General features: G+C 43.5%; 1 protein-coding gene across 1 annotated transcript in view; it reads right to left on the reverse strand.

Moving 5' to 3' along the window:
- LOC113064583 (REST corepressor 3-like) overlaps positions 1-14,050 on the reverse strand; it is a 27,748-nt gene continuing 13,698 nt past the window's right edge. The window contains exons 7-11 of the mRNA XM_026235434.1: positions 597-674; positions 433-490; positions 288-346; positions 115-225; positions 1-33 (exon numbers count right to left, since the gene is read on the reverse strand). Of these exons, the coding sequence (XP_026091219.1) occupies positions 1-33; positions 115-225; positions 288-346; positions 433-490; positions 597-674 (339 nt within the window). The remainder of the gene's footprint in view (positions 34-114; positions 226-287; positions 347-432; positions 491-596; positions 675-14,050) is intronic.

Below are 14,050 nucleotides of genomic sequence, written 5' to 3' on the forward strand. Positions count from 1 at the left end.
TCATTTTGCCACACTGAAAGTGGAAACCCTGCACTAGACTGAAGCAACTCAGAAAATTCATGGTAAAATGTAGTATATATGTATATCATACAGATGACTTTTGAAAATCCGTACCTCTTCCTCTTCCTCATCTGTACTCTTTCCTGAGGATCTGTTGCTGTTCTTCACATCCTCCCCAGAGCTGGCACAGTCTCCGCTTGGGGTTCCCTGCTCCGTCTCCCATTCCTGAAGCACCTCGTCCAAGTTAAAGCACCGCCGATAGTTCACAAATTCTTCACCTGCCCCACCGTTTTATTCCCGATCACATCAGCAATAGCCTGGAAGTCCTTCCTGTGTTTCCGTACTCCTGGTTAAATGAGACAAAAGTTGTTGTGAATGAAATCTGGTATAAGACCAGAGTTGCAGAACTCATAGAATTAACTGTTTGCTTGCCTTGTACTGCTAAAAGCTGCTCATCTGTTGTCCAGCGGGCATTCATTTTTTGAGTGCACTGAAAAAAAAAAGGAACAGTTGGGAAAATGGCAATATGCAAACAAACACAAACACACCTCAGATTATAATACATATGAGCACAAGTAAAAGCACAAATGAATCACCTCAGACAGTCTGAAGTCATCAACTCCATCTTCAATCTTCTGTTTCAGTCCGCCGTTTAACTGCTTGGCATTCTGAACCTAGAGAATATACAGTACAGACCAAAAGTTAGATTCACACTGAAGGCATCAAGGGCTATTTGACCAAGAAGGAGAGTGATGAGGTGCTGCTCCAGATGACCTGGCCTCCACAGTCACCGGACCTAAACCCAATCCAGATGGTTTAGGGGTGAGCTGGACCGCAGACTGAAGGAAAAAGGGCCAACAAGTGCTAAGCATCTCTCTGGGAACTCCTTCAAGACTGTTGGAAGACCATTTCAGGTGACTACCTCTTGAAGATCATCAAGAGAATGCCAAGAGTGTGCAAAGCAGTAATTAAAGCAAAAGGTGGCTACTTTGAAGAACCTACAATATGACATATTTTCAGTTGTTTCACACTTTTTTGTTATGTATATAATTCCATATATAATTCCACATGTGTTAATTCATAGTTTTGATGCCTTCAATGTGAATCTACAATTTTCATAGTCATGAAGATAAAGAAAACTCTTTGAATGAGAAGGTGTTTCCAAACTTTTAGTCTGTACTGTACCATTAAGATAAAAGCTTTAAAATGTGTTGATTATGTACTGTTCAGATGTTGTATAAAGCATATAGTAATTTACTTCCTAATAGTTTTCAGAGGTTTCTCGAACTGAGAAAAATTCTAAAAGGTAAATGTATACGTAAAAAAGAAAAAAAAAAGTTTATCCGTCAAATGAGTAAACCTATAGAGCCCCCTTCCTCAAATCTTGCCCTGGAGGTCCAATGCACTGCAGAGTTTAGCTCCAACCCTGATTAAAGTCACCTGTCTGCAATTTTCGAATGATCCCAAAGACATTGATTGACACTGATTAGCATGCTCAGGTGTGTTTGATTAGGGTTAGCGCTAAACTCTGCAGGAAAGTGGATCTCGAGGTCCAGATTTGAGAATCCCTGCTATAGAGTAAGCGCGAGAAGAAATTAAAAATGTGAAGTTCATGTTGTATATTTACGAAAATGTTTTAAGACATGATGGTTCCCTTTCAAGGGAACTTTGAACTGCATCCTCTATGGGTTGCTATGGGGAACACCTCATAGTGACCAGTGTCTGAAGCATATATTGACAAAACACCAACTTGTTGGACGGTGACAGCCTCTGACGTCACTACCGGCGCGACTATAAACAGTGTGAACATGTCATTCTCTTCTTCATCTTCAGTGACTGTTCTGTTTGAAGCGTGCATCTGAGAGAACAATCTTTCTCTAGATATATTATGGCGCCTACTAGCAAGAGTTTAGACGATGTGTGCATCCGTGTCTGCGTTATTTGACACCCGATGACACACGCAATCTGTGTGTCATTTGTTTGGATGAAGAGCATGCACGCGATGTCTTTGAGGAGGCAATCTGCATGCATTGTGAGTGTTTTTTCAATAAAAAAAGCTCCACTCTCATTCGTCTCTCTTTCCGAAAAAAAAAAAAAAAAGGCAGCCATCTGCTTCCCGCGATTCAGGACCTGTCGCTGCTGAGTCACGGAGGGAGAATGAGCTCGTGGGAATACAGGTGGATCTGTCTGAATGGTTTAAAGAGGGACTTTCCCTTTCGCGCTCGTAATGGCGAGAGAGAGCCTCGGTAGGATGATATTATATCTTTAACACTTTCTGATACTGAGGTTAGTGCTCTGCAGGGTTTTTACCCAGGAAAAGCAGGAGATATTTGAGGATGGTGAAGAAGCTGAGGCTGAGCCTTCTCAATTCTCCTGCCCTGTGTATGTAGAGCTGTTGGAGGTTATGGATCGCGCCACGCCAAAGTTGGACTTGCCATGAGAGTGCGCTAACAAGGTGACGCCGTGAGACCGCCTGAGGCGATGCGTGAAAACGGCTATGGGAGAATGCCCCCTGTAGAAAGAGCATCCTCTCTTAATCTCCCTCCTTGCCATCTAACCCCCTTCAGGAAATACATCTCACTTAAATGGTAAGGCATACGTAGCAGCAGGTCAAGCTGTGGCTTTATTACACACGATGGTGGTGCCTCAAGCATATAAGACTGATCTGCTAAGAGACCTGGATAGAGGCGAGGGCCTTTCTCCTGATCAAGTAGCCGCGCTGAATTGAGATTGGGAGGTCATTCCACCAGCAGGGCACAGTCCAGGAAAAGGTCCGTGAGAGTGATTTTGAACTTCTTTGGGATGGCACCACAAAGCATGTGTCACTTGCAGAGTACAAACTTCTGGAGGGCACATAAGATTGAAGACTTTCAGATCCTTCATTCCTTCATTACAGAAGGCTAGTATCGTGAGGGGTGTAACACCAATGAGCGGATGGTATTCAACCATCTGTTCCATGTTAATGAACCCTGACCCTGTTGACACATTCTACACTCAAAGACCAGAACGTGAGTTAAAGAAAAAACAAGGACTTTCGTTTTACAACCCTCTTACAACATAACTCACCACCCTGGGCGCCGCCATGACGGCAATGTCCTGGCGGGGATGAGAGTTATAACACCTTGGAGACTATCCAGAGATGCGATATCGAACTTCAAAAGGGAAGACAAACACTCGATCGCACATTCCAGTGAAACAGACGCACATACACTCAAAAACAGGCACAAGCATTTTTGCTGGCCCATGGACCTTCTTTTACTAAAACTACCTCTAAATGTATTTTAATGTCTCCCTTTTTGTGCTCAAATGTATGTATGCGGCATAGTGGAATATATGAATGTTACTGTGTGTTTAATGCAAACTTTAGATGCATTTAGTTAATAGTAAGTCTGTATCTTTGGGTACAGGACTGGTAAAAGCCTAGTTCTTAGTGTCGGTATAATCGTAAAAACACGACTGTAACGAATCTTGATAGCAAATTACAAAAAGATGCATTGTTTCAGAGGAACGATCTTGCTTAAGAAAAATGTTTAACTTTGACATCGCCATAAATTAGACCAGTGGGCGGAGATCAGCAAACAAAGAAGATTTTTCCCGCCTTAGTTTGTTTACACTTCATTGGCTCATACTAAAAAAATAGGTGTAAACCTAGAGTTACTTAAAAGCTCAGGGAAACCTGTATTCTGGGCATTCCGCCAGAGAGAAAAGAGGATTCCCAGCTTTGCAACCGGACTTCAAGAAGTTCTCCGTTATTCTTCTTTACTTTTCGTTTCATTCTAGTTTTTCTTTATTGTCTGCTGATATTTGACTTCGTTCAATTGCCTTCACGAGCCAAACGAACTTAAGTCTAGTCATCTTTTGGCAAAGTCTACCTTCGCGTTAACCATCGAGCTCGCGTATCATCTGCTCTGGAAAGAACCACGGTGAGGCCGCACGGACGGACAATTTGAGCGCAGCTACGCACAAGAGCCAGATCAAAGCAAGTACTTTCTTATATCGCAACTAAAATTGCTGTTTAAGGTTGTCTAGGCTATTCCATGTTTGTGAAATCATCCAATGACTTGGGGTCTCTTGCAAAGTTAACTGTTTGAAATTGCCACGCTGAGATTGCTTTTCACTTTCACTTTCTCTCCCTCTCTCTCTCTCTCTCTTTATCTCCCTCTCTCATTTATCTCATTATTATTCTTGTTCATTTACCTTGTTTAAATTGTATTTTCGTTTTGCTATATACTCATATTTACTCCGTGTGAATTGTAGTTATGTACTCTTTAGTCTGTTTTTATTAAATCCTATAATTTGCTTGAATTGAATTGTTTTATTGCTCACTGAGATCGAAGTCCCTGAATCGTGTGATCTACGCTACGAGCTTTGTTTTATATGAATTAATTTTCAGTAATCTTAGTAGTACAGACACAGAAAATATTGTTTTTTCCTGATCAGAAGATTAATATTTCTTGGAGTTTGTAAGAAGGGTATTTTTATTGAATTTTGATAAGGAAGTCTAGCTTCCAGTTCGCTGGACGAACAGATTGTCTAGAGTAACTTAAATTAATTCTAGTAAAGGTTACCTTTAAATGATTAAATATTCCCTCTTTGGGTAATTTAATATTTGTAAGCAATAAGCACGTTATATTCATAGACTCATGAATATTCACTTAATTTGAGTTAATTATTCCCCAGAAAGTGATTGTTGCTACATTAAATGGTGGAGTTAAATTTGGGCAGCGTTCAAACTTTGTTTTTGTGAGCAATATTCATTTTCATTTTCATGAGCATTTTTGGATGTTAATATTATGTATGCGCATTTTTGAATTGTGAGTTAAGTCGCGCTTCGAGCGAACTCATTTGGCACAAAGGCAACTGTTCAGCACAGCAGCCTAACAGTTTCTAAAAATACCTATAGTCACTGTTATTTTAATAAAAATAAACTGCAGTAAATGTTAAAAGTCTCCTGTCAAGAGAAGACCAACATTTTCATATGAATAATTAAAAGATGAAGAAATCTTTTATTAATTGTAATATGTAAATCTGAACCTGAGCGATGTTCCTCTGATTCAGTTAAAAAGGCCTTGCATATTAAGTAGCTATCGTTATTGAATTTCGTGGTGAGCCACAGTGATATTCAAAATTTAAACGATAAAAACTCCTGGTCTAAATTGGCTTAGCTACCCGATTTTAAACCTAAAACATTTAAATCATAAGTGCTGTTTTGTTAAATGTTTATGGGAGGTAAAACAGATGGACAAAATCTGTTATTAACAGTCTTGTGTTGGTTAGAGAAAAGCTCCGGCCTCACGCGCTGTTTTAATTTAGCACCTCAAGGGTCATAAAACCTTTGTCTGTTTGTGAGTTGCGATTTTGATGCAGAGAATCAGCGCTGATGAGCGCACAGAGATTAGATCATAGTGTAACTGACTGTCATTCCGCTATCTAAACACCAGAGGGAATTTTAGACGTTTCAAGTTGCCCTGTCTTCTGATTCCAGCTTGCATGAGTGCCATCTCTGGCCGTTTCAGATAAGGCTCTCGGATTACTAACCTCTATTTCTCTCTGTGATTTATTGAATTAGCTGTCTAAATTCTCAATAATTATTTGCATTAACAGCTTTGCTCGTGCGAATATTATGTCAGCATTAGACAATTTTTGCCTGTTTTTGTTCACATTTACTTTGAATTTGGTTCAAACATGATTTGAATTAGAATTTAATTGTTTAATAGTGCAAATTAAGTGTCTCAGCCCAACCACTGATTAACCCATTTAGAAGGAAGTAAGCCATCTAGTGGCAGTAACCTGTTAAGTCAGTTCACAGCTTGCATCTCTCTGATCTTTTTCTTTTCGGTTCTGTTTTGAATTGCTTCATCTACTTTTACCCTTTCTGATTAATTTCATAATTATTAATGATACATTACTGTTATCGTTGGGTATTATAGGGCATTTATTCCGATTTTTCCAATTAATTCTTCTCACCTGCTTATTTTAAATTTAGATTTAAACCAGTTTTGAATTTTTAATTTGAATTAAGTTTTCTGCCCACCAGGTTAAGCCACAGAGAGTGAATACGCCCCTTTGTGGTGAAAACCAGCTTCTTCTTCTCCCGTGCTCATTCCTGTCTTTTGTTATTTATTTTATTATTATTATTTTTTTTTTTTTTATTATTATTATTATTATTATTTTTTTTTTTCCTCTTTAATTTTTTTTTTATTATTAATTTTTATTATTATTATTATTTTTTTTAATAGTTTTATTCAACTTTTTATTTTATTTTATTCTATATAGCCCTTTTTGTTGTTTATCTTTCCTCTCTCTTTTTGCTTAGATTATTTTGATAATTACCATCATTATCATAAGCTTTTGTTTTTGTTTTATCATCATTAGGTAAAGCTGTTTACCTCTCATTTCTACATATATATTTACTCAGTTGATGATTAAACAAACCAAACCTTAATTCACTTTAAGTTTCCTTTGTTCATCCTTTGTGTATTTGATTGTAGAACTCCTTTGGTGATAGGACAGTCATCTCAGGTTTCCAGTGAGCAAGGGGGCCAACCGGCGTTGCCAACACTGGCCGTGAGTGAAACTCGGTCCCTCTTATCTCTGTTCGTTTGCGCCACGCAGTGGAAGACATCAGCAATTTGGCACTCCAACGGTGATCAATCAGTCCAGCCGACACACGACGCAATCTCTGGGACCAGTACCTAAACCGGGGGCTAAATCGGGGCCCACTTTCTTTTCTAAAGAGAGGGTTCTGGGGAACAGCCCAATTTTGTAGTGCTGTCTGGCGGTTGACATCTTGGTGTTGCCGGTTGTGTTAAAAGTCACAAGCTGTTTGAGAGGGCGCAACGTCAGAGTAACGGAGGGCCAGGGACACTGCGGTTGAGTGTTTGGGAGCGCCAGGGAGGCTGACCGTGCCGCTGGATTCCACCAGGTGAACCAAAAGTGATAAAACCTATCCACTTATTATAAGGCGCAGAATATTAGATATTCCCCCTGATATTTATGTTAAGTGTTTGGTCCATTTTCCTCTGTAAGCCACACCCTTTTCCTAGGTCTCTTACTCCCCTAGCCGCACGTGCTGTAGGCCCCTAGCAGAAACTCTTGTGAAAAACAGCAGGCTAAATTTTTTTTTTTTTTTTTTTATTCTCTACCTAACACTTCTAGCGTTCTTATTCATTCCATTTCATTGCAGACCAATTTATTTGGTGTTTTGTTTTCACGGTGCTCTTTCCTATCTTCACCTTTTTGCATGCTGTCTGTTTCTTGCAGTTCACAGAGAGACCCCAAGGAGAGCTAAGTAGTAGAGCGACAACCGAGCAGCCGGTGTCACCAGGTGACCCACGAGGCTATCCCCTGTCAAGTCTCTATTTTGGGCCGACCCTAATTGGACCCGCCTCCCTGTCTAACTGTCTGCATCAGTTAGCCAAAATTCTTAGAGACGGCATAGCCGTACGATAGCTCGTTAACCAGAGAACGAACTTGCATTGGCCTCTTTGTGTGTGTGTTGTGCTTCTCTTGTCCGCAGTGAGCCAAGATGTCGCGTGCATCCAGTCCCGCAGTCCCTTGGGATCAGCTAGCGACATGGCTGGAGACGATGACGACCTCCTTCCTGCCAAAGGACACCAGTGACCTGCAGCATTTGAGCCAGGGACAACTGGATACTGAGATGGACCAGCTGATGGGAACGATCCGACGCAGAGTTACACCCACAAAGAACTTGCCAGGATCACAGGGACCCTAGCTCACCTCCTCATCGCCCAGGCAAGGATCAGCGAAAGGAGCAACCACGACTTGGAGCAGGAAGCCGCGGCTCTGAGACTTCGAGTGGAGGAAGCCCTACAGCATCAGGCCCACACCCAGAGTCGTCTAGATAAGCTACTTCTCGAGACCCAAGACCAGCACGAGAAAGAGAACGCTACAGATCCAGAACTACAGAAAGAAGTGGAAAGACTTCAAAATGCCCTGGAGAATCTTCGTCTGGACACAGACCAAAGAGAACATTTGGAGAGAGAAACCCGAGAGAGACTCGAGGCAAAGCTCCGACAAGGTGACGCTCTCCTTGAAAGGGCTGAAATCGAACTGAAAGAAAGAGATGCTAAAGTGAAGGCCTATGAAAATCACCTGGAAATGGCCCGAGCTGAAATCCACGACCTTACACAGCGTAAAGACTCTCTAATAGATGAACTTGACATGGTTCACAGAGAACTGAAACATTCTTATAGCCTGCAACGTGAACAGAAAGAGGAAACACACTCCACAGAGTTTCCCCTGGCCAGTGAACCCCAGCGTGTCAGCCAAGAACTTCGAGCTGGAAAAGGGGGTGAAAGCCTGCTTTTCAAAATGTCACCAGCCAGCCTCCACGAACCCCTGTCAGCAGTGGGGGAAGGAAAACCCTTCCAGAAAGTCCGGGTCACCAGCCACGGACACATACAGTATTGTTCAAAATAATAGCAGTACAATGTGACTAACCAGAATAATCAAGGTTTTTAGTATATTTTTTATTGCTACGTGGCAAACAAGTTACCAGTAGGTTCAGTAGATTCTCAGAAAACAAACAAGACCCAGCATTCATGATATGCACGCTCTTAAGGCTGTGCAATTGGGCAATTAGTTGAAAGGGGTGTGTTCAAAAAAATAGCAGTGTCTACCTTTGACTGTACAAACTCAAAACTATTTTGTACAAACATTTTTTTTTTTCTGGGATTTAGCAATCCTGTGAATCACTAAACTAATATTTAGTTGTATGACCACAGTTTTTTAAAACTGCTTGACATCTGTGTGGCATGGAGTCAACCAACTTGTGGCACCTCTCAGCTGTTATTCCACTCCATGATTCTTTAACAACATTCCACAATTCATTCACATTTCTTGGTTTTGCTTCAGAAACAGCATTTTTGATATCACCCCACAAGTTCTCAATTGGATTAAGGTCTGGAGATTGGGCTGGCCACTCCATAACATTAATTTTGTTGGTTTGGAACCAAGACTTTGCCCGTTTACTAGTGTGTTTTGGGTCATTGTCTTGTTGAAACAACCATTTCAAGGGCATGTCCTCTTCAGCATAGGTCAACATGACCTCTTCAAGTATTTTAACATATGCAAACTGATCCATGATCCCTGGTATGCGATAAATAGGCCCAACACCATAGTAGGAGAAACATGCCCATATCATGATGCTTGCACCTCCATGCTTCACTGTCTTCACTGTGTACTGTGGCTTGAATTCAGAGTTTGGGGGTCGTCTCACAAACTGCCTGTGGCCCTTGGACCCAAAAAGAACAATTTTACTCTCATCAGTCCACAAAATGTTCCTCCATTTCTCTTTAGGCCAGTTGATGTGATCTTTGGCAAATTGTAACCTCTTCTGCACATGCCTTTTTTTTTAACAGAGGGACTTTGCGGGGGATTCTTGAAAATAGATTAGCTTCACACAGACGTCTTCTAACTGTCACAGTACTTACAGGTAACTCCAGACTGTCTTTAATCATCCTGGAGGTGATCATTGGCTGAGCCTTTGCCATTCTGGTTATTCTTCTATCCATTTTGATGGTTGTCTTCCGTTTTCTTCCACGTCTCTCTGGTTTTGCTCTCCATTTTAAGGCATTGGAGATCATTTTAGCTGAACAGCCTATCATTTTTTGCACCTCTTTATAGGTTTTCCCCTCTCTAATCAACTTTTTAATCAAAGTACGCTGTTCTTCTGAACAATGTCTTGAACGACCGACCCTCAGCTTTCAAATGCATGTTCAACAAGTGTTGGCCTCATCCTTAAATAGGGGCCACCTGATTCACACCTGTTTCTTCACAAAATTGATGACCTCAGTGATTCAATGCCACACTGCTATTTTTTTGAACACACCCCTTTCAACTAATTCAACTAATTGCCCAATTGCACAGCCTTAAGAGCGTGCATATCATGAATGCTGGGTCTCATTTGTTTTCTGAGAATCTACTGAACCTACTGGTAACTTGTTTGCCACGTAACAATAAAAAAATATACGAAAAACCTTGATTATTCTGGTTAGTCACATTGTACTGCTATTATTTTGAACAATACTGTAACTCCAAAAGAACTGGACAAGCTGGCTAGAAACATCCCTACGTTCAACCCAGATCCTGCAGGAGGCCACGACATTCACGCTTATTTACAAGATATAGACTTTCACTTGCAAACTGTCACCAACGTAACCACTTGGGACAAATTGTACCTGCTCAGAATTACGTCCAGTCGCGAGGTACGCAGTTTCTTAGACCATCAACCAGAGACTGTCAAAATGGACTACCAGCAACTGCGAAAAGCTTTGGTGCGTGAATTCTCTGATCCAGAATCAGACCAAGGGCTAGTAACCGCAATGGACCTCAAGCAAGGTCGACTTGAAACCCCATCAAATTTCTACAACCGACTGCGACGTGCCTACTTCGGAGCAAGGAATGAACCAGGCATGGAGGAAGACGTCAACTTCCGAACTTTGTTTCTGCGAAACCTCCATCCTACTGTCAGCCACCATTTGGGAGTGTTAGCGTGCCCGCGTAGCATGTCAACGCAACAATTACGTGATTTAGCACATAAGGCCTACACCAAACAAAAGACTGTGTCAGAAAAGACTGTAAAGCACCCAACTATTTGCTCTGTCTCTGAGTCCCATTCAGAGTTGACCCTAGAGGGCGCCCAACAGCACCCCAGTTATACACCCATCAACCGAGAGTCAAGACCGTTCCAAGCCAGCAGAGGGCAGCGCGGTCGCGGTGGTGGTGCCCGTCCGAAGCACCAGAACGACCGCTCTGGAATATCCTGGGACCGGCCTCGCCCCTCCCATAACCAAAAGGGGGGGGCCACCTGGGAAGCCGGCCGGCGACCCAGAACTAGCCAACCTCCTGCCTCCAGAACACCAAGCCCAGGGAGGCGGGAGGGGGAACACTCTCGACGTGATACTTGGAAACCCAAGGCTGAGTCCACATCTAAAAAGGAAAGTGCAGCCACATCCGAAGCTGCAGAACTTCTGAGAATACTGAGAGAGTTCCTTCAACAGAAACCTCACAAGGAGGACAAGAAGGATAAACCAGACACCGCATGACTAAACCTTATGCCTGAAACCAGCACCACTCCCAACGTCTCCACAACTGAACCAAGCACACAGAACACTGTTTGTCAACCACGAACTATTGAACTAGCTGTTGCCTCATCAAACAATAGCAACACCCACTCAGTCCAGCTGACGTCTGCACCTCCTGACCAAGAAAGCATCATCCCACACACTGAGGTGCCAGAAAGTGCTGTTTTGGTTATCTGTACCCACAACGAAACACACAAAACATACCCTAACTGCTTATCGATCAACACACAAGCCCCAACACCAAAACTCCTGGGGAACCTGATCGAGAAGGGAGTGGCTCGGAAACTCTACCTAACCATCACTTTAGAAAAGGAAATGAGACTCGAAGCCCTTGTGGACACAGGCTCAGACCTCACGTTGATTTCGGCTCAACTATTTGATAAGCTCAAATTTGAAGCTCAGAGACAGAATCGAACTCTAAATTTTCACACTTGCAAGCTGAATGTGCAGTCATACAGCCAAAATGACATCCAGCTCAGAAATGTAGCTCCCATCCACCTGACGATCGGACCTATGAGCCTAGTACATCCTATTTATGTCTCACCAATGAACAATTATTCATTTCTCATCGGGAAAGACCTGCTTGATCGCTTTGAGCCTTTACTAGATTTCAAACAGCTGAAAGTCTGGGCTCAAGTGCGAGAACCTCTTCCCCTCCAACCACACAGGTCGCCGGTGCCAGACGGTCAGGTCACAGAGGTCACGAGAATTCCCACAGAGCCAGACTGTCGGGTCACAGAGGTCACGGGAACCCCAGCAGCCAGCCATAGGTATCCAGCCTCAACAACAAACCAAGGCTCAAGTTCGATCCTCTGTACCTTCAAGGCCACTAAAGACTCTGATACCTACTGCCCCAATGTCAAAACCGAACTGCAGCTGCATGATATAACAACAACGGACAGTATTCTGGCCATATGGGCAGACAACTCAGCCATTAGTCTGTCACTATACAAGGCAATCACTGAGAAGACACCTGACCTCCCTTATGCCAGCAAGCGCACTCGTTTCCCTTTGAACTCACACCCATCCTCAATGGTGTCTGCTAGAGGAATCTGCGCTTTGCATGTGAAATGGAATTATCGGTGCCTGACTCATTATTTCCTGGTCCTTCCGGACCTGCCACACGATGTTTACATTGGAGCAGACCTCTTGATTCGCCTCAAGGCTCATGTGGACACTTTTAATGAAGTTGTATGGGCCCCATTGACTTTGCAGCCACACGTTTCCATCAACCATGACAACCTCATATCAGGGCAGACCATCCCAGAAGTCTGCACTTTAGTCAACGAACAGGAAACGGTGGTACCAGCTTACACCAAAGGGGTCGCTATTCGGCTCAACATGCGATGGGGTCAAACCTTAAACCACACGCTGGGTTTCTTCCAACCCTCACCTGAATGTGTGGAACTCGGACTCACACTGGAAGCCATACCCCTCACTGAAGTGTCATCTCGTGTAGTCTACATCCTGTTCAACAACTGCACGGCAACTGACATCAACATTCCCAAGGCCTACCGGCTGGGATGGCTAGTAAGCCATGACTTTCATGATTTTGAACTTGTACTACCTGTCATTGGTCCCATTCCACCCGCACTGATACCCGAAGGGAGTACAGACAGTACATTGTTCACTGCACCCTTCAAACTCATTGCCATCACATCTGTTATGTCGGTGCCTAAAGACCAAGTGTGCAGAACGGAGCTGACCGAGGACGAACACCTCACAATATACACAGTCTCCCACAAGAACGTCGGTGAGGCTCATGAACCTACTACACCTCTCAATGCCAACCCGACTGATGACACACCGATGGAGGAGCCTTACCCAGGTTTTGAATCTCAAGTGCAGCAAATTCTACAAGACGCTAATGCACTTCAAAGCGATACAGATCGTCAAGGACTCAGACAAGTTCTGTATAAGTTCAAAGAATCCTTTGCCAAAGACTCTCTAGACTGTGGTCTCACCAACCTCCACACGGTGCGCATCCCTACGCACCCTGATGCTCCTCCCACTTTTGTCAGACAGTACAAGATTCCCATCGCCTCACACGAACCAGTGCAGGAGATCATCGAATCTATGCTTGAAAAGGGGGTCATCCGTCCATGCAACAGCACCTACTCAGCCCCCATCTGGCCCGTCCTCAAACCTAACGGCAAATGGCGACCCACCATTGACTACAGGAAACTGAATCAACAGGTGCCGCTGTCACGATGGCCCATGACCCAGCTAGAACAAGAACTACCCCGAATCAGAGGAGCCACAATCTTCTCTACACTTGATGTGGCCTCTGGATTCTGAACCATTCCGGTGCACCCGGAAGACCAACACAAGTTGGCATTCACATTTGGCAACAGACAGTTCACCTTCAACAGGTGTCCGTTCGGCTACGCCAACTCACCAGCTGAATTCAACATCTTTCTGAACAAAGCCTGCCCAGACGCTAGAATGAGAGGCAACCTGATCTATGTAGACGATGTTCTCATGAAGAGCACAACGGTGGCCGACCACCTGAAAGAAATAGACTATGTTTTGAACCAACTATCCACCGCCGGAGCCAAGATCGCCCTCCACAAAGGACAGTGGTGCCGAACTAAGGTTAACTACGTGGGCCTGCTCATCGGATCCCAAGGCATTGAACCTCAGTCAAACCGCATTCATGCCATTCAAAACATCAAGCCTCCCACCAACGTCTCTGAGCTGCGGAGTTTTCTAGGGGTATGCAGTTACTCTCGACAGTTCATCGAAAACTACTCGGACATTGCCAGACCTCTGACAGCTCTGCTAAAAAAGGACTGCCCTTTCGTCTGGTCAGAGGCTCAAGAACACGCCATGAAAGAACTAAAAAGACATTTATGCACAGCTCCGTGTCTTGCTTACCCCGATCCACAAAAGGAATTCTACCTGGAAGCTGGGTTCTCCAACCAATGTCTCAGTGCTGGCCT

The sequence above is a fragment of the Carassius auratus genome, chromosome 47 (assembly GCF_003368295.1).
Source record: "Carassius auratus strain Wakin chromosome 47, ASM336829v1, whole genome shotgun sequence".
NCBI lineage: Eukaryota > Metazoa > Chordata > Actinopteri > Cypriniformes > Cyprinidae > Carassius > Carassius auratus.